Source organism: Phlebotomus argentipes, unplaced genomic scaffold (genome assembly GCF_947086385.1).
Source record: "Phlebotomus argentipes unplaced genomic scaffold, Phlebotomus argentipes genome assembly contig_6, whole genome shotgun sequence".
NCBI classification, from domain to species: Eukaryota; Metazoa; Arthropoda; class Insecta; order Diptera; family Psychodidae; genus Phlebotomus; species Phlebotomus argentipes.
In genome coordinates this window covers 2,616,778-2,644,503 of record NW_026776145.1, presented here as the reverse complement: position 1 = coordinate 2,644,503, position 27,726 = coordinate 2,616,778, and the positions used below count along the sequence as shown (strand labels likewise).

Here is a 27,726-nt window from a genome sequence, read left to right as displayed (position 1 = left end):
GATGCTGGAATGCCTTGCGGGCGGTTTACTTTAATTTTCAAAACTAAAATAAAACTCAATGATTTAATTACCACCCAATGTGCAAGGTGTGTTGACGGTGCAAAAATCTCTATGGTGTTCATATGCAGTCTATTTGAACCAATCGATTGCTTGCTGTAGGAAATGTGAAGTTCATCTTACCCTCTCTATGCCACAAAGTGTATAGGAAGGGTCTCTGTCAGACTTCTACTCTTTGAGGGAAGTCTTCATTGAAACCGATGCTTCCTCCTTTTGGTGTAACTTTCCTGCACAATGCAATATTCATAGAATCAGACACCACTTGGTGTGAAATTTAAGTTCACTGCAAAATTTTCCGAGCCAATCTTGCAATGAGAAAATTTATGTGCTTCCCCCATTAATACATGAAAGGCCATACCCTGATGAAGAAATGAAGTCTATGTATCCACAGCATACGGTGTGAATGAAGGGCATGCCCCTCCTCACGCCTTTCTGCCAGCGTACAGTCGCATAAGTGCCTGTGGTTTGATGATTACTTGAACTATCTCACTCACTATAGGGTTGAAGCAGTCTCTCGTGTGAAAAGTGTGCCACAATGTTATGTATGATGGAGCGAAAAGTATATCTAAAGATGAGGGAATATTTCCAGTAAAGTCATGCAGGAGGTATACACAAGTGTTTTCTTGTTATTGTGGATGTTTGTACATGAGCGTTGAGTGGATATTTGCCACAATGAAGGGATAAAGGGGAAGTTTGCGGACCTCAACATCCTCATGTGAAAGTCATACGATGCATTGTGCAAATCTCTGACCGAAAATTAGTTATAATATCCATAGATTTAGAATATGAAGCTGTGCAGCCACTCATAAAAGACCGAGAGAATCGATTTTATTTATTGAAGTTTACAGTGCTCGCTCTTGCAAGTGCTCAATCACATTAACTGAACAGTGTTTGCTTAACATCTTAACTTCAAGTGCACTCATCAACTTTAATCGAAAAGAACGATGCGCTGTGGATGACTGATAGGACAGTGTACAATTTTTAACTCAGTAGTTTTTTCAGTTTCATCTTCAGAGCCGTAAAGGCAATTATTTTCAACGCAGCAATCCACACGAGAATGGCGAAAACATCCCATAAGTAGTAATTGTTAACCATATCCATCTCCTCCAGAAGCTTATCTACAGACTTTAGGTAGCAATCTCCCTTGTCACACCTCAAATCTTCGCGACCAAAGCCGTAGATAGCTTGGAAAGTGCCTTCGTACAAGTATCTAAAGAATGGGACATAGCTCAGTGGTCTCATGAGCCATGGCATTTCCTTGTATCGGATGAAGAATCCGCAAAAGATTAACTGAGGCATAGAAGTTGCTGGTAGAATGAATATACCCATCTGGAAGAGCCAAATTGATTAATAAACCCACCAACTGACCAAATTGTCAATCTAATTTACCTGCACACTAAAGATCGACCCAACGACAAAACCGTAGAACAGAGAATTCATGCTCAGAAGAAGGAACATTACTGATATTAAAAATATCCTGAAGCCCTCTGGCGGTTGACTGGACAGGAAATAAGCTGGTATGAGAGTAGCAAAAGTGCAGATAATCAGAGTTGGGAGATCAGCTACAATTTTGGCGTAGAAATAGGGGAAAAATCCATAGCGATTATTCAAGTATTCTCTGTGAAATATCTTAGACTCTGACGGATCTGCAAAGAGAAGCTCTTTAAGCTCGTATAATGTGAGATTATCAATGAACTTACATAGCAATATTATAGGCAGTGAATTCCCAAAAAACGTTAACAATATGAGAATGAACAGAAGTGATATATTCGCCAAGACTCTACTTCCATCATTGCCAATGTCGTAAAAGGCCAAACCAAATAATACTCCCGAAAACAAATGTACCACGATCTTCAGTTGTGTAACAATCTAATAGAGAAGGTCAATTTGAATTAGAAATTATCAAAGGGAAAGACACAAGTATAATTAATCTCACAAATTCTCTGCGGTTGCATAAAAATGATCTGCTCAGTAGAATGCGAAACTGTTTCCATTGTGAGATAGGATAAGTGAAGCTTTCGCTTACTTCAAAGTTTTCGTCTCTAAACTTATTGGTCGAATCTATAAATAAATTATTAAGTATCGCAGTATGTGCATAAGGAACAAAATTACATATGGTGGAATTTCACCTGTTCTAGCATCCACTATGCATGAAGTTGGTCGTGCTACTTCTCTGGCCTTGGACAGTAATAGATCCAAATCGCCTTTCCGCTGTCCACTCGCAACTTCAAGGATGAAATCTGCGCGATTGTAGTACTGAGGACACAAGAAGCCAGCTTCAAGAAAGGCAGGAACGATATCCTTGACGGCCCCATTGTAGATGCATTGGCCGTCAGACAGCACATAAATGTCATCAAAGAATTCCAGCACGTACGACGAGGGCTGATGAATAACACAAATCACAGTTCGTCCTGAGTGAGCCAGTTCCTTCAAGTGCGTCACGACTTGAACAGTTGAGACACTGTCCAAACCACTCGTAGGCTCGTCGAATATCATCACCGGAGGATTCGTGATGAGTTCCTCGCCAATTGAGACGCGCTTCTTCTCACCGCCTGACAACTTCTCCACATGGTTGTTGAGACACTTCTCCAGACCAAGCAATTGCACAATATTCGCGACCTAGACAAAAGTTACAAGATAAGCCAATAGTTGGTTAGCCGACAATTTCTGCATCTCACAATGTTTCGTCTAGCTGTGTTTGAGACGTCTGGGGGCAATTTCAACTTTGCTGCATACTCCAAGGTTTCTTGAGTAGTCACTTTGCCTAGAAGTGTAATCTCCTGCGGAATGTACGATGAGTTCTTGCGAATAAAAGTTTGACTGACACTCCTTCCGTTTACCAGTAAAGTACTGTCTCCAGTGGGTTTCCTAATAATGAAAGGATTTACTTTCAACTGTTACTACAGTCTTTTCTAGATTTCACATACTTAAAACCCGACAGAATATTGAGAAAGGACGTTTTTCCTGCTCCAGATGGGCCCACAATTGCGCACAATCGTCCTGATCTGAAGTTTCCACTCAATTGCTTCAAAATATCTACTTTACCTTCGGGTGAAAAGTGAAATCAATATAATATTTCAATTTAGTAACGACATACTCAAATTAAATACCTTTCTCCGTATCATTAGCGGAATACCATAAATTATGAAAAGAGATACTTAGTTTGTCACTTCCATTCACTGAATTTACAACAACGACTTCCTCCATTCCTTTACTCTTTACTCAGTTAAAACAGCTCCAACATAATAAGCAAAATGAATTGAATTTTGATTTTTCTCTGTCTTTATATTACTTTCGTTTTTTTTCTGCCAAATTGATGACTGTCTGGCTGTTCCACTCAGCATTGATAATAATGAACGGCATATGCAATAATCGCTACCAACACAGAAACCTTGATGGCACGTGCACGAATATTCTGACAAATCATACCCCCAAATTTATTTTTGCATTGTTTCACATAATTTTTGTACAACTTGTTGGAACCATAATTGTAGATTTTTCATAGTAAAATCCGCATGCAACAAGAAACGCTATTCAACTTTGCGGTATTTTTATCAGAAAGTCTCACGGAAGGCCTGATTTCATGGTCCAGAAGTTCTACTCTAGATGAAGCACTCCATCAGAGATGCTCTTTTCTCGGTATGGTTATATCGTCAGTATATTCAGACACATTTCATCACACTTTAAGTGTCCTTAATCTCGGGCTAACCGTGAGTTATATGTCCGGTCATAAATGTTCCATCGCCGAACAACTCACTCACAACAAAACTGAAATGTCTATTCCCGCACTTATCGTATGATTCACCACACAAGTGACCTAATGAACTTTACCTTTGTTCAAGAATGACTGCGAAACCCCTGTGGTGTGGGCTGAACCTCCACTTTCAAACTGAATATGAATATTCCCGACACACTTTTATACCCTCAACCAGCAATCTCTTGGTTCCAATTATTACAACACACTTGTTACTTTTCTGTGTAAATTTTTAATACCATAATAGCATACCACGATTTAGACACCCAAGTTTCACATTTGACACGTGTACAATGTGTGTTTTAGAGGAATCAGGCAATGGTTATTGATTTATTAGTGAAAATAGAATTCAAATTTATTGAAATTTTAGAACATGAAATATTTGTGTATTTCAGTAAGTTCAGCTAGTTAGATGTCTTGAGAGTTTATGGGTAATGTGATTCACAAGTGGACAATCATGGAATACATTAGACTTCATATTGAATTCGTCGAGGAGTTATGGAAATTGAGTCAAATTCAATTGAAGCGCAATACATTACTAATACCAGTTTTTTCTGTAATATCATTCAAATGAATCTGACAATTTCCCCAAAATCCATCTTCTCATGTACTCATACGCAGACCAAAGTGAGCACAAACACATTACCTGTGAACTCTTTGATAAACATCCCGACTATAAGATTTTGGAGCAGCTGACTCATTTACCCGCCCAGTTAAATATAGGTATGGAAACATTTGGCGGGAGAAGTTCTCATGTGTGAGCTTCTCTGGGTGGTAAAAGATCGTGTGTATATATCTTATTTTAGTATATTGTCAATGTTGTATCTTGTCGAGAAGAAATCTCGAATGAAGACTTTTCAAAGTTCCAAAATACCACGAAATCCGCTGAGATTTCAGTGAGAAAAGTATAATTCTTGTGGGAAATCAGAATCACATCCATGGAAAACAAATACATGTGATATGTTCTGAAATAGCTCGCGAGACTTGAGCGAGGCAATTTCTATTTATTATGCAACATTATCTCAAGAAACACATTAAACTAACTACACAAGCACAAAATGCTTCTCAAGCAAAATAAACCCATCCAGGAAAAAGCGACATTGTTGCGGATAATGCAGCGTTCTGTTTCTGAGCTTGTAAATCATACGCAAAGAGATTGCACATTTACTTTACTAATGTGTCAAATTAGCTGCTTCATGGATAAATCACGAACAAAGCTGTAAAAAATCCTGGGAAATTCTACTTTAAGAGAGACAGAGAGAGAGGATTTACAGGGACTTTGTGGTTTGCTTTTGACTCCAATTCAACCTCAAGGGATCTCCATGTAATACACTCTGTCCTTGACACTGCCAGCAGCCCTTTCTTGTGGTGACACAAACGGTTAATTACGATGCGTCTATTATATGTAATTCTGTATCCCTGACCGCTTATCTGTATCTGTCCTCTTCGCACTGGAATTGAGAAATAAAAAAATCATATTAATTGTCTACAGAAGGTCACAGAGTGGGAGGCTCTTGGCCACTCCTCCACACTTGTCTGTGCGCCTCCTTTTAAGCTCAGAACTCACTGAAGTGGAGCCTCCGAAGGCGAATAGATGGAAACTCGGAGAAATGCTCATTGGAAAATGGCATCAACTGCGAAATGATGTGAAAATATTTGAGATGTTGTGTCGCGGGCGTCTGAAAAAAATGTGTGTGGCCCCCATATTTGACATAATTTATTTAATTTTTAACAACTTCATCAACGGCACCCTCGCAATCTCTGAATAGCCTCCTCATGAATATCTTAAGACTCTCGGTGACTATTTATATAATAAAATGCTGTACGTTGTAAATTTATTTTTATAAATACAACTTTTTTTTCGCTTAATTCTATCATGAAAAACCAAGTGTGTGATGAGTGGTGGCGAAATTAAAATTATTCTGGACATTCGTGGGCAAGAGTGTGAAAATTATGCAAATATTATCAAATATGTGTCAAATATAATAATTTTGAAATGCTTTTTCCACACTGCCAAGTATCCTAAGCACCCCACTTATAATAATGTGCTTTTTCCTTGACGGCAGACAGCGTGTAAAGGGAATTCCTTCCCACACACAGCGCACAAGGGAAAAAGGAGCCACGATGTAAAATATTGGAGGTACATTTGCGTGTTTTGGCGCGTCACTGAGAATTTGGAAACTCATTAAGTTCAGAGACAGCTCGCGTATCACTATATTCTCCTCAAGTTTTGCACAAGCGAGTGTGTTTGAACTTTGTGTAATTTCCTTTAATGAAAGTATAAATCTGTGCATGCACTAAATGGGGTTACATAATAAAAGTTTTGCGAAATAATCGGGCCAACTTTTGCATATTTGTCGCGTTGCAGACAGCAGTATTTCACGAGTTTTCATCTAGTAAAAAGCCTTCCATTGAGTGTTCCTATTCCGGCCGCTAATAAATAAAACATATTTCACCCCCGTCGGACGTAGATTTCAGCATTACAAATTCGCAGAAGGGAGGCAATGCACGTGAAGCGGTCATCGTGGGCTTAGAAGTCCACCCGATTCGATGCGCCCATTGCAAGGCACAAATGAAAATTGCATTTAAAGCACTGTATTGCACAAGTACATTTCACCAACATTCACATCGCCATATTTATTGACAATTATTTTGTGAAAATATAACAGCGTTTTTCCATTCCACGGTCACCCCCGCTCAATACCACATAAAATCTCTTCACATTTCATTTCATACCCTATTGAGTGATGATATGTGGCACTCACATTTCACAACCTCTAATATTTTATTAATCACATTTTCCATATAAATAAATTTCACCATCAGGAGCTCTACCATGGAAAATGATGCCCTCGAACAATCCGACATTTCACATACATATTTTAATTATTGTAGATATGAGAGTGAAAGAGAATGTCGGATAATGAGACGTGACTATTGAGTTCCACAAGATTTGGCTTTAACTTTTACCAAAAATACATAATCTTGTGTGCTCAATGGTTTGATTTCGGCAATAAAACATGAAAAATTACTGATATTACAGAATAAATGTGTGAAAAAGAGCTTCGATTAAGTTATACTTATTTTAATTGAGGCTTTTTTCATTTATCCATTTATATAATTTTATTATTCACATAGTGAGCATTGTAAAACTATGATCTTGCGTTTTAAGTAGTTTTGATCTTACTTCTTCATCTCGAGAATATTCTTGAGGTAATCACAGAAATTAAGAAAGAATTCACTCAGCCATTCATTGAGTGAATCTCTTTGAGTGAGATCCAAAAAAGACGCATGGAATGGGAGTTGTGCTTTTGCATTCACGTCTACTTGCCAGGACACCGAATAGATTTAGATAGCACTTCAGCTGCACTATGAAAACCCACTATAAAGACAAGATAGTTCGCAAGACGTCGCATTTCTCCACTTTAACAAGGCGACAGATGTGAAAAGAATCTCTCTTGGCAATATATAAGATGGTAAAATCCCAAACCATAAAGTTCCATCAAACTTTCTACTCAAATTCGTGAAAAAAGTATGGAAATAAATCTTTTGTGATATGAAATCCACTAAAAACGCATGACGTCTCTACGGCCCAGCAATTTGTCCCATATTTCAGAAGCTTCCACTGGTGGTCAGAGGGTCCTTTTTGCTCTCCAGAAAGCTGAAATCGGTATTAACAAAATATATTCCGCCAGAGAAACTTGTAAAATCCGCCCACAAGAAACTTTTCCCTTTGGATATATGGCTCCAGTTGGAGGAAAATAACTCGGTCGTCTGTAATAAACATTCTGCGGTCAATGGATCATTTATCGTGAATTTTCCTCTGGAGAACTTTAAAAGTACCGCGCGATTGTGTATTTTGGAGTTGTTTAAGACGCTTTGGGGAATATATACTTTATATACATAATGTATTACTTATATTTTTGGCAATGCTGCGGGAGACATGTGCTGAATGTTCTGATCCATCTTCGACCTATAACAACAAAATTAGTGAAACCACCCTTGAGCGCGCAGAGCTTGAATTTCAAATTCATTTGTGCGGCACGTCAAGAGGATTAGATTGTCATCTCAGGTGAATAAATTTGCCAAAAATAATAACACGTCATTGCCTCGCTTGAAATCCCATAAATTAATTTAATTTAATTAAATGCATATGAAACATCTTTACCAGCAGTCTCCTTTCAAGGTTGATGGCGAAAATGATGAGGCTCTTGAGGCATTTTGAGGCCATAAATGGAGAAAAATGTGTTGAGATACTCTGCGCTAAGGGATTAGGGGCAACTTATTGGATGATTAGGAAGAGTTATGTATATAAGGTTAAAAGTGGAGAAGGATGTAATATCAAGGAATAATTACGAGATACAAAGAAAACCCGAAATTAACCCTGCAAAGCAAGATGTGAGATAGAATTTCTTGATCACATTAGAAATTTCTTCCCTAACTCAGCAATGATCAACCCCTGGCCTGAGACAATTTGCCATCCATTTGCCAACTGATGGTATGCAAAATATTAAAATTTTCTCATAGCACGCATTTAAACAACTTAGATATAATACGCACAAAAATCCGGTGTCATCCTTTGTATGCAAATTCGTCGTCGCTTTTTTTTGCCTCGCGCTCGTTTTCACTTCGTCTTGTGTGATATTTGAAATGCCTTATAATTTTCCCTCAACGAGATGGTGTAGGAATTCGAGTATATCTAAGAGAAGAGCCTTCAATTTGCGAAGAATGGCAGGATTTCCCATGAATCCTCGCAATTTTTTTCATCTGACCAAACCTCCCGGAAACCATTTTTCTCCTCGTGCGGTTTCAGAATACGCACGCTTTTTCGGATATTGTACGCACACCAGAGTTGTAATTTAAGCTGAAAACACTCGGATTACACGAAAAGAAAAATTCACGATAAACAAATAAAATTCTGAGATTGATATTGAGGGCAATAAACCAAAGAATTCGACACTCGATGCTCTCAACGCGATATTCGATATGTTCATTTAAAACTAATCCAACCAAAGTAGTAATAAACTTCAAAAGAATTGACAATTTTGTAAAAAAAATCTAGACACCTGAAGCATAGCAAAATCAATGAAATGCAAATATTTTGCGAATTCCTAATTTGGTTGTGTTTCTTAATTGAAAATGCTGAGATTCAGAAGAACATCTCTCTCTGATTTTGTGTATCTTCTAATTGTATCTCTAAACATGTTACGATTATTCAATTACCATCAATTTGAGCTGAGAAGGAAACGAAGGGCTTTTGCTAAACTTCTTTCGCTCATCTAAAGAGATGTAATATTGACTGAGAACAAGAAAGCTGGAGAAACAGCACAGCGAATTTGGAAAACTTTTATCATACAAGTTTAAAGTCTTAGTTTATCTTTAATTTTCTGGTCAAAACTTGTACTAAATTATTTATTTGGGAATAACATGAAGATTTTCCATAATTCTAGTAAAAACTCTATTACATTTTTTATTTGTGCAAATAACTGCAAATACAAATTGGTATTGATGATAGCTCTGAAAAAAATCACCCCACAAAATCGCTTAAGTGATTGACCATTGAAATAGGAGTGAAAAATTTATGAACACTTTTATCAATCCCAATTGCAAGTCAACATCTCTGTGAAGTGCTGAAATTCAAATATGTATGTTTTAAGAGCTCAAAAGTGGGGAATCTGTAGTGTCACTCGTGTGAAAGAGATGAACAAAATGCTTTTATCTATCGATTTTGGCTTTCATGTGGCGAAACACGAAACTTTTCACACGGAGCTGCAATGTTGCGATGCAATTGTCATTGGACGCCTCTCGACAGGTGATACTTTTGCAATTTTCCGTGGTTGGGGTGCTTGAGAAAATTCAGTGAAAAAGTCTTTCCAGAGTGTCCCGAACTTCCCCACATTCCGTCGTGGTGAATGAGTCAAGTGCTACGTACATTAATGTTTTCCACAAAATTGTGTTGAGCCACAAATGCAGTGTGGAGAAGCAAGCTGATATGCCTGACTTCACAGAAAGGCTCGTACTCACTTTTACCACCTCCACCGGTTCCTCATGCGGTGTGATTGTAAATGTAAAATGCTCTATTTTTCACACATTCTCGCCTCACGGTGTCGACTTCACATCACTTCGGCATTCCCGCAATATCATGTCTCTCTGTGCCTTTTGGTATAATATTTGCCAAGCAGTGCGGATGATATGGTAGACTATTTTAATTATCCCTCAAATTTCCCTCAATTCACAGAGCATAATTCAGATTAAACAATTGTGATGCCGTTTGTGCAAATGCGGCGCGAAGAGTGGGCGGAGAGCCCAAGAACGCCCCCAACTCGTCGGAGCTGAAGGAGTGCGAACGCCAAAAGCGTAGGTGAGAGAATTTGTACTATACTCTTCCCTACACACTGGAGCTCTATCGATCGCAGCTAGGCATCCAGCGACAGCAGCTGAAGTTAAAGCAGAAGCTCCAGAAGCTCCGCAACTATAGTCTCTCGGCGAGCCGTCATACCTCGACGACAATTGCTCATTTAATATATAGACTCGGATCTATATATATTGCTATATATCTGCCCATGTACACGGGGCGCTTCAATAGACAGCCCTCCATTCTTCTCGGTGTAAAAATCTAAAATTGTATGTGCGGCGCTCGCAGAAGGAGGTAAATAAATGGATGGAATATAAAGGTGAGATATTCTTCACTGCCGGAATGTTCTTTTGTGAGTGCGAGAAAGAAAAGATTATGAATGTAATATTGTAATAAAACTTCATTACCCCATCGATTTTCCATATTTATATACTCCGTGCCCGGGACCATCGTTGTGCTTGTTATTATCGTTATCATTTTTACTTATGGCACACAAATTTTTCGGATACACACCCATGAGATGCCGAGGACCAAGTTTCGCAATTCAAACTCTCTCTCTTTCTCGCCCTGGGAATCAATTTCTATCGATTTATTTATCTCAATGGCTCTTTCCTCCTAATTAAGCACACAGAATTATTTTCAATCATCCAGCCTTCTTTCGGATGGAAATCTTCTGAATTGATCCAAGGAAGTAACTGTCCCTAATCGACAACACGCAAAACTTTCTAAGCAATCAAAGCGATTTAATAGAACGAAAAAAAATCCCTTGATAGACTTCCCCATACATTTGACCCAAATTTCAGCACCTCTATTCTTCTCTAACTTTGTTGCCACGACTCCTCATTGCAAAATTGCCTCTGCGGCCAGCGCCAGTCGACGAGACAGAAATTTTCAGTGGCATAGTTCAAAGAATGGGAAAATAGGTCAACTATCGGGTGATATTGAACTAGATATCAGAGCCCTGAGGCAATATAAGCCATCTTCTGGACGTGAAGACTCTGGGTGACGTTATTAAATTTACTATTTCGTCGCTGTAAGTGAAAAGTGCTAGATTGCCACTTGTACAAGTTTAATGTGCCTCAATCAATTAAGAGAGTTGCATATCGTGTGCGAAAATCTTCCAGAAACTTTTGCCCAACTTTCCGTGATGACTTACAATATATCAAAGCGAAAACTATATGCGCCTGTGATTTACTGTCACCCGGGATGCCGAGCTATCCAGCTGGGTTCTTGCTGAATTTCCACCCATATTTTTTTTCACTATATCTGCTGAGTTTCCACCCAAAATTTTTTACAACTTAATCGTAATAAGTGTATAAACTGATTCAAATATACAAGGAAGCCAATTAAAAGTTGCACTCAGAAGTTTGTTTGCATTGAAAAGAACCAACCAATCTCGATTTCTGATGGTAGAAAAATTCAATAGATCTTTGGCTTCATGCTTTATAAAATCCAATGGAAAGTTGTTGGTTATTGAAAACCCCAGAGAGAAGTTATTAAATCAGAACATGAAAAGAAAGCTTGTTATTCTAGGATGAAATTATTCAAACTAATATCACATCTCGTGTCTCACAATGACAATGATGACAATCGAAAGTAGAGCAAAGTAGTTAAAATTCTTTTCTTAGACAGTATCGAAATTTAAAAATTTCATTGATATTGGAGACTTCTTGGTCGATGTATTGAAAATTGTCATCTCCAATTGAATGTGGCGCAGCTCTCTAGGTGATTCACATGACGAAGCAAATGTTCCGCCATCCAGATGGTGAAAATGTCAACAGCCAGTCATCCATTTTCCCCCACATCAAAGTGCCAACAAGAATTGCAGAGATGTTGGCTTGGAAAAACTATTTCCACGTAAATGGAAATCGAAAAAATTTGCGATTTAATGGATGTAAGTTGTGTTGAATTTCGCCTGCTTTTTCTTCTCTCCTCTGGATGGAGCTTTTGTAATGTAAATGCAAGAGTAAAAGTTTTCATGAGCGCTGATATGGAAAACCATCAGCTTCAATGGCTGAGAAGAGGAAAAAGCTTGATGATATTTGCCCTCACTCGAGGTCAAACTATAGACATATTCATTTCTTTCTTTCCCTCCCAAAACATCACGTCAATCATCCCACCTATTTATCTTATTTTTTCCCTCAGCGCATCTCCACACTATTCGCCCCGGGAGCTGGATTGTAATTGAGGATTATTTGCGGATTTGAATTTAATCCGGCAGGGTGGCTGGTGTGGGGACAGTTCACCCCTTTCATTAACCATCATCTCAGGCAAATATGAGAAGCACATTCCGAACATAAGCCCTCCGAATGGCTTGGATCGAATGTCTGAGTGACCGGGAAGCGGCGAGTCGTGAGGAAGAAGAAAACAGCCAGTTCAAGCATCGCCTCCAACCATCGACAAATAAGAATCTCAAGTATTTATCGTTCTCAACAGGGTTCTCAATTTCACTTCTCCGGGGTAATAACATAAATTTCCACTGCGAATAAAAGTGGAAGTTTTCGAGATGTGCATTTGCAAATTAAACAGAAAGAATGTATAATCATGCAAACTTCAATTGTGTGTGTGTGTGGCAACATTTTGCTCAACATCTGCAATTCCCCGTAAATCCCACACTTTGCAACTCCATTGAGAGACACTCCAGGAATTTCTGTCAACTAAAACTTTGTCAACTTTTACCCAGAGATTGTGTTAGCGTAAATCGAACTACAAAACAAGGGATATGGAATAGAATTATACAATGCAACTTTCAGTAAATATCTCAGAAATTTACAACATATTAAATATTTCTCATTTATTGTGGAAGAAAGAAAAGTTTTGCTCTCGAGAAGCACATAAAATGCATACTTCGTAAGTATGCACAGGTATTTTTAAGCTCTTTATGAAATAATTCACGGTGTTTTTTTTTATTATATTCTATTCTCTTCATGTAGCGATAACTTTATAAATCCAAAACAAGTTTGAAAATACTTCAAAAGTCCGTTTAAAAAAGTTACCACTGAATTGTAATTCTAGAATTTGAACGTGTGCAAAAAAAGGTCCATTATTGAGTGAGCAAAAAATCCCCCGAAAGCAAAAACAACAAATAATATTTAAAAGAGATTTCGTGCATTCAAGAATCAGACTGTATAGAGAGAATTTCGGAGAAAATTAAATTGTCCTGTGTACACAAAAGCTTAGCTCGGGGAGCATCGATTGGGACGCAATACCGAGTGATATCCCTAATATCGACGCGCCAATCCAGCATCTCGGCGAAATACAACGACGAAATTCATTTCAATTCACGATATTTAATAAATCTATAAATAACACTCAAGACATTCTTCAAGTCGCCCAATATTCGGCTCTCCACGGTAGCCAATTATTGCGAATTGTACAAGTACAAATTGAGCATCATTAAGTGGGAGAGCGAGATGTTTGGCATGTTTCAGAGAGGAAGGCTACTTTTTTATTAGGGCATCCTCTTGAATTTGGCAAAATCCACATGAACGATTTCTTTTCCATCAACTTCCTCGATTTTTTATATCCCCGACCGAGTGGTGAATAGATTCGAGGCATGTGTACATTTTTTGTCAAGATTAATTCTGCCGTCTTACATAAGTCGTGCCACCGTCAATGGAAGTATTTGGATATTTGGAGAATTTCCCAATTTTCCACACTTTTCCCACCACACACTCTCACGCTCTCTCACTCACTGTCTCTCTCTCTCTCTCTCTCCTCTCTCGCTCGTGTTTACGACCCAGATATTAGGGTGGAAAATCTCTCGTGGCATTTTCTCCATCGCCTCAGCTAAATCTCTCCTCTCCACACATGCCCGAAATCCCCTCCGAGCCTCAAGACCCTTCTCCGCATCTTCGAAGCTATACAGAGCAGCGGTGAGACAGAAAAAAGACACCGGAAAAAGAAGGGGATGTGAAATTACAAGGAATCACCCGGTGCCTGAGACAATTCCCGCAGAAATTGATCCTCTTATTTCCCTCTCTCGGGACGTTCTCTCTCTCACCACATATGGACATGACTTTCGTGGACGGAATTAAGAAGCCGTATCGCTGATAAGGCAAATCCTTTCCCCCCTGTAATTACACTCAACTAATCAGGGGAAATTTCAACTGTCAATGCCAATAACACGCTTTTCAACGTTACTCACTTTACAATTTATTTGAATTTTCAAGTTTACTTGTGATAAGTTCCTTTTTTGGAGAAGTTCAAGCTTATCATTTAGAAGCATACACATTCTCTCGTCAATAAAATCTCTATCCACTTTTTTTTGTTGTATACATCTTCTCGCCTCGCCGACACTCACATATCGTCTCTGAGAACACATTTTACAGGATATTTCTTTTTTTGTTCATTCTGTGGGAATCCTTTCTACAGCTTCAGAGCAAAAACAACTATTTTACACCAATCCACCTCTCTGCAATTTGACTTGTATGATTTGTTACACATCCTTCATCAATATATACCACTTTTTTCTGTATAAATTTCTATTATGTAAATATATAATTGTAAAATTATAACAATCCTTCTACACAACAACGCCAGTTGCACTCCCTTCCCCGCGTCCCGCCTCTCGCAATAAATATACAGTTAAGGCTTATGAACTACCCACTCGGCAAAATAGCAACTCACGCATGGTTCATAACACTGCAACGGTTGGTACAGAGAATATATACTATATTGCATTTCTAGCAGGGAAAAACTGTTGCGAAAAGGTGATGCATTGGTGCCCTCTAATTAAAATAATTTACCGGCTACATAGAAAAGACCCGAGAGGATAAATACAGGGTTTCATGTAGAGAAAATGGACAGCAATTCATTACTTCGCAAAAAACACTATGCTCTCCAAATTGAATAATATGGGTATATTTTGCGTCATTTAATTTGTCCCATTGGAATATCCTGGGGTACAACGATGCAATTAATATGAAATTTATGTTGACTTTTTTCTACCGTACATTCTTCTGAAATTAAACTTTTCCAAATTACAATTATTTCAGTCAATTCAATTAACACATATTGCACAGAGCATTAACGCCATAATTACTCATGGAATAAATTTTTTTCGGGAAGTTTGACACAAAACGGAATTATTTCTGTAAATTGGCTGATAATGAGAATTTGGCAATATTTTTTATGTTACTACTGAACACTAATTTTGATTTTCTTTACTATTTACAGTCATTTTATATTATTCTTCTTCCAAAACACGACACAAATGTTAATTGAGACAATGAGCCTGACCATAAAGATCTGATTGAAAACAAATGGTACTATTTCGGATATTCATTTGAATTCCATTTAAATGGATTTGTATGAGCAAAAAAACAGTTGATTTTAGTTGGCCGATAATTTGGCGTCAGGCCAAACTGGTTAGAATTGTTTCAAATCATTTAATTGCTGCAAAATGAAGAGAGCTTGCTCAGCAATTACTTCTCTGAACATTTACTCATGCTAAAGAAACTTAATTGAAAAATAGTGTTCTTGAGTCAAATAATGGCATTGAGAAATTTAGAAATTAAAGTTAAAAGGCGTAAAACTGTGCAGAAATGTGCCCAAAGTTCCTCAACATTTCCGAGAACATTTGAATGTAAAATGCTAATTCCTTTATCAATATCATACGGTAGCCAGATAACCAGTTAGAGCAGAGTGTCCAAAACGGATAAACTTCCATCTTATTTTCGCATAGTGTTGAACAAATAGAAAAGTTTCAAATTTATATTTCAATCTGTATTTTCTTTATTTCTGTGGAATTTATTTTCAATTTCAATAGAATCATATCTAAAATGGATCAATTCTTCTAAAGAATCCTCTCAAAATCTTGCATAGAGTGAAATATTGCGATATTTTGTCATTTTTCACCTCTGAAATCAATTCATCATTCGTATTCTATATCATATCATGCTAAAACGGGCATTATAATATATCACCTAAATTCTCAATTCTCTCATTGCAAAATCATGTTGATATCAGCAAAGTGCAATTCACGCTTTTTGCTCATCATCGACCTCGTCAAAGAGAGAATATCGCACGCCAAACTCGGTATTTTTTGTTCCCTTTGATAGCCTTCAGCGAAAAAAAGGAAAGCGAGTCCCTTTTTCCGGATACTGATGCAACATTATATAGCGACCGAACTCTGCGTGCTGCCACTAGCGGATGTTACCTTTTGATTGTCGTGTGTCGCGGGTTGATCCAGACGTCGGTACTTTTGGAAAGTCTTGTATTCCATTGTGTTGTAGTCCAAGCGTATGAAAGATTCAACGAGCATCACTGCATCGGTGTCATCCTCCTGCTTCACCTTTTCCTGCAACATTTCAACACACAAGTTAAACCTCCGCGTGCGAATTGTCGCGTGGGAAGAGTCCCAGCTGTCACTCACCTTTGTCTGATTGAGAGTTATTGTGACAACGTTGTCGGGATTTGGACGTGGATTTTCCCTCTGTCCAGAAATGAATCCCAATATGAGAGCTTTGTCCAGTCTCGTGACACGATTAGCACCTCTGAACATCTCATGCACTTTATTCACGTGTTCGCTCTGCAACAAAAAAAAAACGTCACATAACAATAAAAATTACTTCCGCAAAGCTTGTAGTGGGGAATAAATAACAGACATTGAGAGATGATTGAGATAAAGATAGAAAATCAATGATATTTCATCAAACTAATTATCGTTTCGTGCCGAAGAACTGCATCTCATCCTCCCATCCCAGATACAGAAGCGAAGTTAAGACAATTCCCAGTGCGCACCGTAATGCAATTTCCCGAGAAAATCTTCACTCAATTAAGTGTTACTCTATTGCCTATTTTTCACCAACTCGCTTTTACGAGATTCTCCATCTAATGGCATAATTGAGATTGAATAGGAATTCTCTGGCGAGAACCCCCTTTGGCGTTTTCCATCGTAAAATTTTAATAAATGTGCTATTGCACTATATTGGCCGTCTTTGCACTTCACTCTCTGGCGACAATAATGGCCAAAGGATAGTTTTAATCACTGGAAAATAATGGACTGTACTGGCAAAAAACTGGTTCGTATTTCTATACGGCGATTTGCCCCCTTTTCTGCCATGAGAAAGAAGGATTTTTCCATTCATTCGAAAAATTGTGACTGCAAGAGTTATTAAAAAGTTCATTATGCAAAGACGTTTCGACAATTTATACAGAAAAATTGAAAGAAGTAATTGGATGTATATAGAAAATCTTTCTCAGCATATTGGAAAGTATTTCCTCGATTAATTTCAGTAAATATCTATTCTACACGTAAATATGCATATAAATAGCTTTAAGAGCCTTAGACATGGATTAATTCAGTCAGTTGATGAAATTTAATTTCCTCAGAGCTATAAATTTCCCAAATCACTGCAAAAATAGAAATATCAACCTCTCACAGAAACGCTCCAAAATCTATCAGAAGTGTTCGATTATGCAGGATGTTTACGTTTTGATGTATTTGGTCAGCAATATTCCAGCAAAATTGATCGAATTCTTATGCAGAAAACTCATATTCTCTTGAATTTGTCACAACAAAACCACAGAGACATTCTCCTTGCTCAGCAACCGCATTCAAATATATCTTCATTCGCTTGTCAAACGGAAATTGAATAAAGCGAGTCACTCACCGATAGCGAGAGTCCCTTCCGGATCGGCTGAGCGGATTGCACTTGTCTCGGCTGGCCAGGCTGCTGTACCGCCTGCACCGTGGCACTCCTCTGAATCTGCGCCGCCTGCTGCTGACTGGGCGCCTGCTGAGCTTGCTGCACAGTTGCCTGAGACGCCGGGATGGCCTGAATGAGGGTGGGCTGTCCGCCAGGTCGCTGTATGAGTGTGTACCCTTGCTGATTAAGTACATTCAATCCCTGCATATTAGTCGCCAACACCGGTCTGATTATCGTGCCCTGTGGGCTCTGAATTGTGTTCTGCTGCTGCAGCGATGACACATTTGTGATTAGAGCTGGGATATTCTGCTGTTGATTCTGCGGTGCAATAACCACAGGCGTGAGAGAAGGAATATTCTGCGAGATGCTTCTCGTCGGCACAAGGGCGGGGATTTGATTCAGAGTCGCTGTCGTAGCTTGTCCACTCTGTTCACCAGACGTCTTGATAATGCCCGCCGGCGAGCCGGTGAGAATTGTGGTTCCAGTCAGATTTTGCAGCCCCGACACATTGCTGATGGGGATCTGCTGGTAAATTGTATTACCGCCCGGAGCGACACTCTTGATAATGACACCCTTTTGCGCCAACATGCCAGGATTTGTGAGGATGAAGGTCTTCCCCTTCACATTGGGCGCTGACATCACGGCGAACTTTTGCCCACCTTGTCCCGTAACTATCTGAGCTGTCTGGCCCAATGTCTGAGTCTGACCCGTCTGCGGACCAGCCACCAGAGTTACAACATTGGACGTGGGAGTTGTTATGTGAGATGACCCAATCACCTGATGCGGCTGACTGGGTATGAGTGGCGGGATACTGCTGGTGTTCGACGGACCCATCATGATCGTGGGCGCCGTCTTGATTTGCACGATCTTTGGCATCTGCGCTATTTGGTGGAATTGCTGCGGCGACGCCGTTGACGCCTGCGACACCACGACTGTTTGGCCACCCGATGGCACCTCTTGCCGCACAATGTGTGATCCCTGCACTGCGCTCGGGGACGAGAACACCGTCAGCGCCGGCATATTCAGCGACATAGGCGACGAGATGACCGTCTGCGATATCACTTGAGCTCCGCCGCTCTGTGGTGAGGAAGTCACCGTGGAAGACGCGGCTGGAATATGTGATGTTGGCTCAGCCTTCACCAAACTAGGCGCCTGTGACACAATCGTAGCCGAAGTGATGAGCTTAGTGGACATTTTGGGAGCTTTGGGAGTTGTTGGCGAAGTCACAATCTCCTCGTATTCCTCCGTCGGCGAATCCGCCTTACAATCCATCACTTGCTTCATGTCATACATCGCCTCCATCACATTGTGCTTCGGCGTGGCGCCTCCACTGCTGGCCACGATGGACGACGTAGAGATAACGGAAGCTCCTGTCACACCCTTGGACACTCCAGACGTCACAGAATTGACAGAGTTCAGCGGAGTCTCCTTCACGCTGGCCGTCAGGGAAGAAGCTGGAGTTGCTGGCTGAGTGTAAATTGCTGAAGCTGTCAGGCCGGCCGCATAGTCAGGCGTCGACGAAGACACAGAGCTTGTTGGGGTGCTGGACGCTCCACTGGCCGTCGCGGCGGCCATGGCTTCTGCTTTCTTCTGCTGCTCCTCCAATTCCATCTGTCGTTTCCTCTTCTTCGCCGCAGCATAGCCCAGAGGTTGATCAGCAATGTCCAGCAACTTGATCCCACCATCTTTCCGGCCCGCGGGAGTCCGACTCAGATTCGGCCGACTGAGCCCAGAACCCGCAGTCGGTGATCTGAAGCCGCACGTTGGCATCCGGGAGGGAATCCCCTTCAGGGGGGTCGTGTCTGTCATTTTCCTGGGCATTCCGCGGGATCTCAGAGGAATAGTGGGCGCACTGGCCTTTTTCAGCGTCGACTGGGCGTCCGAAGACTTTTGCAGCAGCTCCGCACGCAGTTGGACGCTCTTGGGTTTTCTCTTGAGTGTAAAGTGCTTTACTGGAGGCGATTGCTGACCCACCTGCAAAACATAAACCGTGAGACACCTCGACCGAGCCACGCTGTTTGTGTCAAATACTTACGACAGAGATGAGGGCGGCCTTGTTGAGATACTGGCACTCGAGAGGAAGCATGCACAGATCGCTGTGCTTATTCACCAGCTTCTTCAGGTCATTCACCATGTCAGTGAAAATGGGACGCGTCTCATCGTAGTCTGAGATTTCCGTATTGAGAGATCCCGTGGCAGGAAACGTCTTCATCGTCTCCGCTACCATCGACACCCACAACTCCGAATCCAGACCTGCCACTTCGATGATCTCCTCCAACTCCTTCTTCCACTACAAAAACAATCGACACACTCATTACTCCGACCTGAGTGCCACATTCCCGCCCATCCGGAGACTCACCTCCTCGACATGACGCCGCGGAATGTGAAAGAAGCTGAGCAGCAATTTCAATTTCACTTGCGTCTGCAGGTCCGGGAAGCAGTCCTTGATGTTCTTCAACACCTCCTTGTTCAGCTGTGAGCAGATGGAGCCGCTGGTCCAGCTGTCGTTGGTGTTGGAGGTCCCCAATTTGTTATGCAGCCACAAACAAGTGTCAACATTGGCCGCCATTTTTGTTTTAATGTGCCCCCAACTTGCAATCCACGTACACCCCCGGAAAAACACACTTTTCACCCACTATCAGCAGCTCTCAACGCAGTCCCACTAGTGAAGCACTTGAAATGTACAAAGAACTAAACTTTGAATAAGTGAATGTAAGTAGAAACTCGATAATTTCGGGTATATTGTGATACAAAAGAAACTCCACTCATGACATTCGCCTTGCGACGTGAAGTTTGCGGCGTGACGCGAGCTGACATATCGAAATCAAATATCGGATATCTTTCGATATATCGCTCGAAAGGCCTTTTCGGGCCATAATGGCTATAAATGTTTGAATTAAGATTATTTTCTCATAATTTCTCTCCCAAAATTTTATTGTTTCCATCACGTAAAGAAAAATTTAAAGCAGTAGAAACATGTTACGAAATGTCGGAAGTACTTTTATTTGTGATTTTTCAAAATAAGCATGTACATTGAAGGAAAAATTACAGTTTTCCCAAAGTCTCTCAAAATTAAAAGGAGAAAATTTGATTGTATTCAACATTCAATAAAAGTAATGTTTTATTGAGAGATGTGATATTACAACGTACATAATAGTAATACTCCAGATTTATCTTAAGAATAAATTCGTTTTTGTTTATTCTAAAATCTATATGTTTATATATAAAAAGGCCAAATTATGAGTACGAATAAAAGTGCAAAATAAGAGATTCTCAAGGCAATCAATTGTCGGCATTTACAGGCTTCCAGTGAACGATGGCTCTCTGAGTATTTGGAGCTTTCGCGAAGGGCAGGCTTCCATCCGTGTAAGCATACTGATTCACTTGGTAATCCAGGAGTTCCTGGTAGCCCATCACAGCGCCCAATTGCTGGAAAAGTAAGAAAAAATCAGTTACTTAAAATGTCCTTCTCATCGATTTTTCATATCTATCGCATACCTGAGTCAAAGGACTCGTGTTGGTAGTAAAAACTCCCGTGAACTTCTTCCTCTTCGCTACCTTGATTACTTCCTCCTCCATGAATTGAATCAGAACGATATTCTCCTGTGCATTCAACTCCTCGTGCGTGCCCATCATAAACGAGTGCAGGATCACATTCTTGCCAGGAGGGAGCTTGTTTTCCCTGATAGGACCTTCGACGAACTCTAGGAACTCAAAAACAATTATCAGGAGATTCTCAACTGCCACCTCAGGTTCATCTCGGGCGTCAAAATTCAGTGCCACTCCCACGGCCTGCTTTTGTTCGTTCACCACAACAAAGCTGAGGTCCTTTTCCACGAGAGCATCCCAGATAAGCTCTAGAATGTCCGCGTAGTCCGTCCGCAAAATATTTGGTTTCAGCCATTGCTCGAGGTCTGCCTTCTCGTAGAAACTCGACGTTATTATTCTGCAAGAGAGAGGCAAAGAGGAACATTGAAAATATTTCATAATTAATTTACCAGAGAAACTCGTTCTTACTCAATCACATCCTGCTTGTGAGTGTCGTTGAGCGGAATCGCCGATAGCTTCCACTGTTGGCCCTCTTCGATTATCTTGGGGTTGATCTTTGAGATTTCTTTAGTCACTCCCTCGTGGAGGATCTGCAGGATCTCCCCGAGATCCTTGGAAGCAATGAAGTCCGTAATGCTGATGTTGTAACCCTTCTCCCTGAGCTGAGTCACTGTGAAGATCGAGTTGAGCGAATTGCCGCCCAGTTCGTAGAAGTTGCTGCTGAGCGTCAGAACAGTTCTGGTGGATCTGCCAATAACACTGCCGATGGTCAGGAAGAGATCCGTGGCCACCTTCAGCTGATCATCCGGAACGCCCGTGTAGTCGTAATCCACGGTGACATTGGAGTCATCTTTAAAAAGTGAAAGAGAGCCAATTAAAAAAGAACCAGTTGGTTGCATCTCAAGTGCTTGGACTAAAGAGACTTACCGTTGTTGTTGGTATTCTCGTATTGCTTGATCAATGACTGCCGGTCAACTTTTCCATTCACCAGCAGCGGAACTGCGTCAATAATCACAACTTGTGGCACCATGTAGCTGGGCAAGAGTGCAAGTAGCTTCGACTCGAGGTGCATTCCAATTGTTTTCTGGGACTTCGCCTCTGAGGTCAGCAGAGTGAAGGCCACCACTGCCTGATCAATTTCACCAGGTCGGTGGCATAGTACGAAAGACTTGTCAACTTCTGGCAGACTTAGAAGATTCCGCTCGATCTCCGTGAGATCCACTCGATGACCGCGAATCTTGATCTGGGAATCGGTTCGACCCTCGAAGATCAGAGAGGATTTCTCTATCCGTCCAAAGTCGCCGGTTCTGAACAGCCGGGAGTACTTGGGATCCACAGCCAAGGGATTCTCAATGAACCGATGAGCATCTCGGTTATTGACATATCCTCGAGCCAGGTTCATTCCTGACACAAAGAGCTCTCCGATTTGACCCAGAGTGACGGGTCGGAAGTCCGTGTCCAGGAGATAGAGCACGGTGTTGTCAACTGGATATCCTATAGGGATCTTTTCCATTGTCTGCAGAGCTTTCTTGCTGTCACAGATGAAGTAGGTCACATCTCCCATAATCTCCGTCGAACCGTAGAAATTGCATAGGATATGCGATCCTTCCTCGAAGTGATCAAAGAATTCCTGGGCCAGAGACACAGAGAGAGTCTCTCCGGAGCACACCCAGATCCTCAGTCTCTGCAGCAGCTTCTTGCTGGCCTTCTGGAGCCCCAAGTACATGAGAATAGACTTGAGGAGTGTTGGAACCAGAACCAATCGCTCGATTTTGTGCTCCTCAAGCAATTGAACGAGCTTCTCGGGATTCTTGGTGGACTCTTTAGTGATGCACAACAGGGACATTTCATTGAGCAACGGTCCCCAGATCTCAGAAATGTGATCAACAAAGGTCAGCGCAGTCTTGAAGACCCCAACTGACTCCGATGGCGAGTAGGGAAACTCATCCCACTGCCAGAATAATCGATTAGCAATGACTGAGTGAGGTAAGCGAACTCCTGTAAGTGCAGAGAGTAAAATATAGTTTTAATTAAAGCTATAATTAGCTCAGACAAAATTATATCACGTAATACCAGGTAGCGATTGCATCACAACTTCTTTCTTGTGACGATAAATGCATGTACTATGTGCGAAAAATATCCTTGAGACTTTATTCTTACTGTTTTTGTTTTCTCAATAAAAACACTACATTTATATTTCAACTAACATAAAGTATGAAAAAAGTAATAGACATTTATGGCACAGTATTTTAAGTGATATTACAGCAAATTTAAAATCTTTAGTGAGCCATAGAAAAATCCATAGTGTAAGATTGTGGAAAAAGCCGATAGCGTGTTATGTGGGATTGAAAAAAAAATATTTTCGAATATAAATATGCAGATTCTCCATTCACTTGAGGTGAAATCTTCTTGCTGTGCAATATTTTGAGAACCTCTCGTATTCTCCAAAGGTCAAAAGAACACTAAGTGGTTGGTATACTGTCGGGTAATTTTTCGTAAATTAATTATGTGACTGGCTTGAAATGTCGATAAGCATCTGAAAACTGCCGCCAAAATAATTCTTTAAAAAAAATAAGCCAGTTGAAAATGATAAATCGTATTCTTTCTTCTCCCAATAACCTTGAGGTAAAGAATATTAAGTATACTGATATTCATTCATTAATCACTGCAGATGCTATGAAAACACGAGAACTTTTGATAACACAATACCAGATCACCCAACCCATTTGCGAATCAAGCTTTAAATCGTCTCTCGATCTGCGCGTCTGGATACTGACCCTCTGCTCGTGTGTCTTGTGGAATGTGAGAAAACAAGTTGCAAAAAATATGCCTACCTTTTGGAATTCCGGTGCTTCCAGACGTGTAGAGAATTATGGCGGTGGGATCTGCTTCGTCGGAGAGAGTGGCATCATCTCTGATATTGGCGTTGCTGAACTCTGTCGACTGCCTCTTGAGCACATCGAATGACACGGCTGGACTACTTCCAAAAGCTTCTGTGGCTACTGAAGGTGAAGAAAACCACGTTCAATTAGCCTTTCAATACTCCAGATCTCGCAGAGATTTATTGTGATTGACGATGGAGGAAAGGTAATGCTCACCGTCACTGTCGTGAATTATTAGAACGGGCTTTGTCTCCTCAAGGATGTGCTGAATGCGATTGTGTGGGAACGACGGATCGATGGGCAGGTAGGCGGCCCCGCACTTCCAGATGGCCAGGAGGGTGATCACCAGATTGTCTGATGGTGCCATGCACACCACCACCGGCCAATCGCCATCCTGATTGGCGCACGGCTCCTGTCCCTCGCGGACTCTGTGAAGAATTGTGGCGCTCAGGCGATTCGCACTTGAATTCAGTGTGTTGTAATTAATTCGTCGCTCATTTGAGTGGTCCACTAATGGTGTGCAATGAGCGTGTAAGGAAGCACAGAAAAAGGTAAATAAATACAACATTAATATGTTATTATGAAAAATCTTGAAAGCAATTGGATATACCATTGAAGATAATTGCGGTTTTGTTGCCGCATCCTTGATCGACTTTTTCTTCAAAAATTTTGTGCAATAGCTGCACATCTCTCGTCTTCTGCGATCCCTTTAGAATCGACAATTGAGGTAGTGATCCCATTTCTCACGATTGCGCGTCTTCCTGAAAATTAAGAATTCAAACATTACAATTAAGAAAAAATGCAGTCTTTAGAGTGTCATTGTTCCTTATAGTGTGAAGGAAGCAAAAATCTTCCTTAAAATGCATCAAGATCGCCCCCAAACATACTTGAAATCTAGTCATAGAGCAAATATAGACATTCGAAGAGCATGCAGCATTATAAGTGTAATTCATTGGCCTTCGTACCAGTAAATAGTGAATGAATTTGCAGTGAGATCGTGTAATTAACATTACGCGGCTTTCGAAAAAAGCCAACAACCGTCATTCCGAAATAGCGTAATACTCTGCCATTATGTGAGCGCGAGTGGATAAATATTTTGAGCAAAACCCCCAATTGGCAGAAAAGAATATTTCAAAAGAGTGACAACCACATCAAATAGACTGAATTAAACGTTTGCCTTGACTTTAGAGAGGGGAAAACCGTATAATAATCACAAGTGCAATTCATGTTGAATATTTATTAGTTTCGCTTTGATAAGAATTAGTCATTGGGGCTAATTCTTTGGCCACAAAAAATAACAGCATATTATTCAGAGAACATGCCATTAAACAAATTCACTCGCAATTCTCCATGGAGAATTGCACACATAAGGGCAAATGGTGGAAATTAAGAATCAGCAGACATCCCCACAAAAACAACCTCTCATTACAAAAAACGGAAATTTCAATCAAATATTAATTAGCGAGATTTAACTTTTGATTCACCACAATTCTCCAGCCAAAACCAGTTTGTCTCCAATCCTTGCCAATTGCTCTTCAAACGTACCCCCCATGAATAGCATTTCCACCGCGCGTTTGTTGTTTTTATGGAGGCGTTGGCGCGATCTGGGTGCGCAAATCGAATATCTTGTGGATATCCATCCAAATGCAAGAAACGTGGAACCGCAAAAACAACTTGGTGACGTTTTTTTTTTAATCCTCAATGATGCTATGCATGGAATTTCCCATTTTCACACAGATTTCAGCACGCAGCTCTCAGCTGTTATCGGGAATACCTGATTTTCTATGACTTGATTTACAATCATTACCTTGTGAATAATTCCTTCAGACAAGACAACGAGTCATAATGTAAACAAGATCGTTTTTTATGCCTGCCCGGGAATGATTCTAAACACGCTGCGGCTCAACGCAAATGATATGCAAATTGGACTTTGAGCAAATAATTCGTTTGTTATGAGATTCTAGCCGGAAAATCTTTGTCAAAAAATCTCCTTTATTTATTCTATTGATTATCGATTTATGTCGATAGATAAAAAAGTACAACACTTGAAGTTTTTTTCAAAATAAATTTAAGCACAAAGTCTGACTTAGTAGTCAGCAATGGTCAAAAAACGTTAACATCCATGATATTTCATTGGAAATTCTGACATGCATTTACCTATAAGTGTAGCACTATTATTACGGTGAGACAGGATAATGACACTTTGCGGTTTACCCTAAATTCCAGTATTTGTCAGGTTTGCTTTATGATCTTAACACCTATGCATAAGCTGTTAATCTTTGTCCTGGGCTGCTCAAGCGTAATTGCCCTCAAAATGACTGCTGCACTTGCAGTCTCGCCTCAAGATATCACTTAAATTAATTGCATTCCACCGATTTTTTCCTATAATTTTTATTGACCTAATTTGAGCTAATATTTTCAAAACAATATTTCAATATTAATTCATCCGTCGCTCCAATGAACTCTCCAGCGCGAGGCAACGGTTAAGCGAAAAAATATATTTGCATTTTTTCCTTTGATTTTAAGTGAATGTCAAATTTTATAAAATTTTTGATCGTATCTCAGATATATTCACACGATTCCTTAATTGAAATTTAAATCACATGCTCTCACACAGGCGTACAAAGTGGATTTTCACCAATAAAAACTAATATATGGCGGAATGTTACTGCAAAATGCTCGTTTTTACGTAAAGTACAAATCGTATCAATAAGATTTCTTCACACGCGAAACCGCGTGGATTTTTCTCCACTAATTAGAGGTATGTTGTGAGTACTGCACCAAAGATCGTGACATTTTGGCGATTTTCGAACGAGCCACGTACTTAATTGATGTCAATAAGGGGTTAACTCAATTTAGTTGCATACGATTTCTCTCTGATTTTTAGCTATTTTGCATTGCTATTCCTATCATTTCTTAGCGAAATCATCACTACTTTAAATATTCATTCATAAGAAATGCAATCACACCTTTATTGTTGGAAACTTCGTCTTCACTCTTCACAACACCTTAATTAATTGTAAATAAATCCAAAGCGTTTTCACAGTTTAGAGAGATTGAAACACTTTTGATTGGTAGAAAAATCCTTTGAATTTAACTTTAGTATCACGTCTACGAAACTTCACTTTTGCTTACACCTGTTGAACATCCATCCAGTAACTGACCAGTGCAACTCACTCAACTTTCCTTATATACGAGCTCAAGAAAAATTCCCTTTCCCAAGATACACGCTCGGCTCTTGATGTGTGTGTGTGTCTGTTATGCTACGGACAGCGGCGGTTTTATGCATCACTTTGACTACCACTACACCACATCAGACTTGTGTGAAGCTTTGAGAGGTAGAATTGTATGTAAGACCAGTTTGAGGGGTTTAGCCCCAATTTTTTATAAAAGAAAAGCAAAGAATCACACTCAGTTCATTGGAATATCCTTTCATTTCTCTGCTTCAACAGGTTCTATCTCACGCACAAAATTTCC

The 27,726-nt window shown here is 40.2% G+C and overlaps 2 protein-coding genes and 1 pseudogene across 4 annotated transcripts; all 3 read right to left on the bottom strand.

Moving 5' to 3' along the window:
• Positions 1-813: 813 nt before the first annotated feature.
• Positions 814-3,674, bottom strand: LOC132256551 (ATP-binding cassette sub-family G member 1-like; annotated as a pseudogene).
• Positions 3,675-14,306: 10,632 nt separating this feature from the next.
• Positions 14,307-20,586, bottom strand: LOC132256503 (negative elongation factor A). Its single transcript, XM_059752959.1, has 5 exons — positions 20,178-20,586; positions 19,854-20,108; positions 17,783-19,792; positions 16,543-16,698; positions 14,307-16,467 (listed from the first exon to the last, which is right to left on the bottom strand). The coding sequence occupies exons 1-5, from the start codon at positions 20,385-20,387 to the stop codon at positions 16,282-16,284; spliced, it is 2,817 nt and encodes a 938-aa protein (XP_059608942.1). The 5' UTR covers positions 20,388-20,586; the 3' UTR covers positions 14,307-16,281.
• Positions 20,587-20,862: 276 nt separating this feature from the next.
• Positions 20,863-27,408, bottom strand: LOC132256510 (beta-alanyl-bioamine nonribosomal peptide synthetase ebony). 3 transcript variants are annotated; one of them, XM_059752972.1, is made up of 8 exons: positions 27,219-27,408; positions 24,860-25,010; positions 24,466-24,759; positions 24,202-24,369; positions 22,295-23,365; positions 21,836-22,217; positions 21,317-21,764; positions 20,863-21,247 (listed from the first exon to the last, which is right to left on the bottom strand). In XM_059752972.1, exons 2-8 carry the CDS (start codon positions 24,987-24,989, stop codon positions 21,101-21,103), a joined length of 2,640 nt encoding a protein of 879 aa, XP_059608955.1. In that variant the 5' UTR covers positions 24,990-25,010; positions 27,219-27,408; the 3' UTR covers positions 20,863-21,100. The 3 variants fall into 3 exon arrangements, with proteins under 3 accessions (XP_059608955.1, XP_059608973.1, XP_059608965.1); XM_059752990.1 differs by having other exon boundaries at positions 24,202-24,366; XM_059752982.1 differs by lacking the exon at positions 27,219-27,408 and adding an exon at positions 26,407-26,571.
• Positions 27,409-27,726: the final 318 nt, after the last annotated feature.

Excerpts from the sequence above, each read along its gene's own strand:
- LOC132256503 (XM_059752959.1), bottom strand. The coding sequence starts at position 20,387 with ATGGCGGCCAATGTTGACACTTGTTTGTGGCTGCATAACAAATTGGGG. Across the intron at positions 19,793-19,853 it reads AGGCCGCCCTCATCTCTGTC|GTGGGTCAGCAATCGCCTCC; the intron begins GTAAGTATTTGA and ends TATGTTTTGCAG. Across the intron at positions 16,468-16,542 it reads TAACTCTCAATCAGACAAAG|GAAAAGGTGAAGCAGGAGGA; the intron begins GTGAGTGACAGC and ends GAAATGTTGCAG.
- LOC132256510 (XM_059752972.1), bottom strand. The coding sequence starts at position 24,989 with ATGGGATCACTACCTCAATTGTCGATTCTAAAGGGATCGCAGAAGACG. Across the intron at positions 24,760-24,859 it reads AACCGCAATTATCTTCAATG|TGGACCACTCAAATGAGCGA; the intron begins GTATATCCAATT and ends GCACACCATTAG. Across the intron at positions 23,366-24,201 it reads AAGCACCGGAATTCCAAAAG|GAGTTCGCTTACCTCACTCA; the intron begins GTAGGCATATTT and ends CTGCACTTACAG.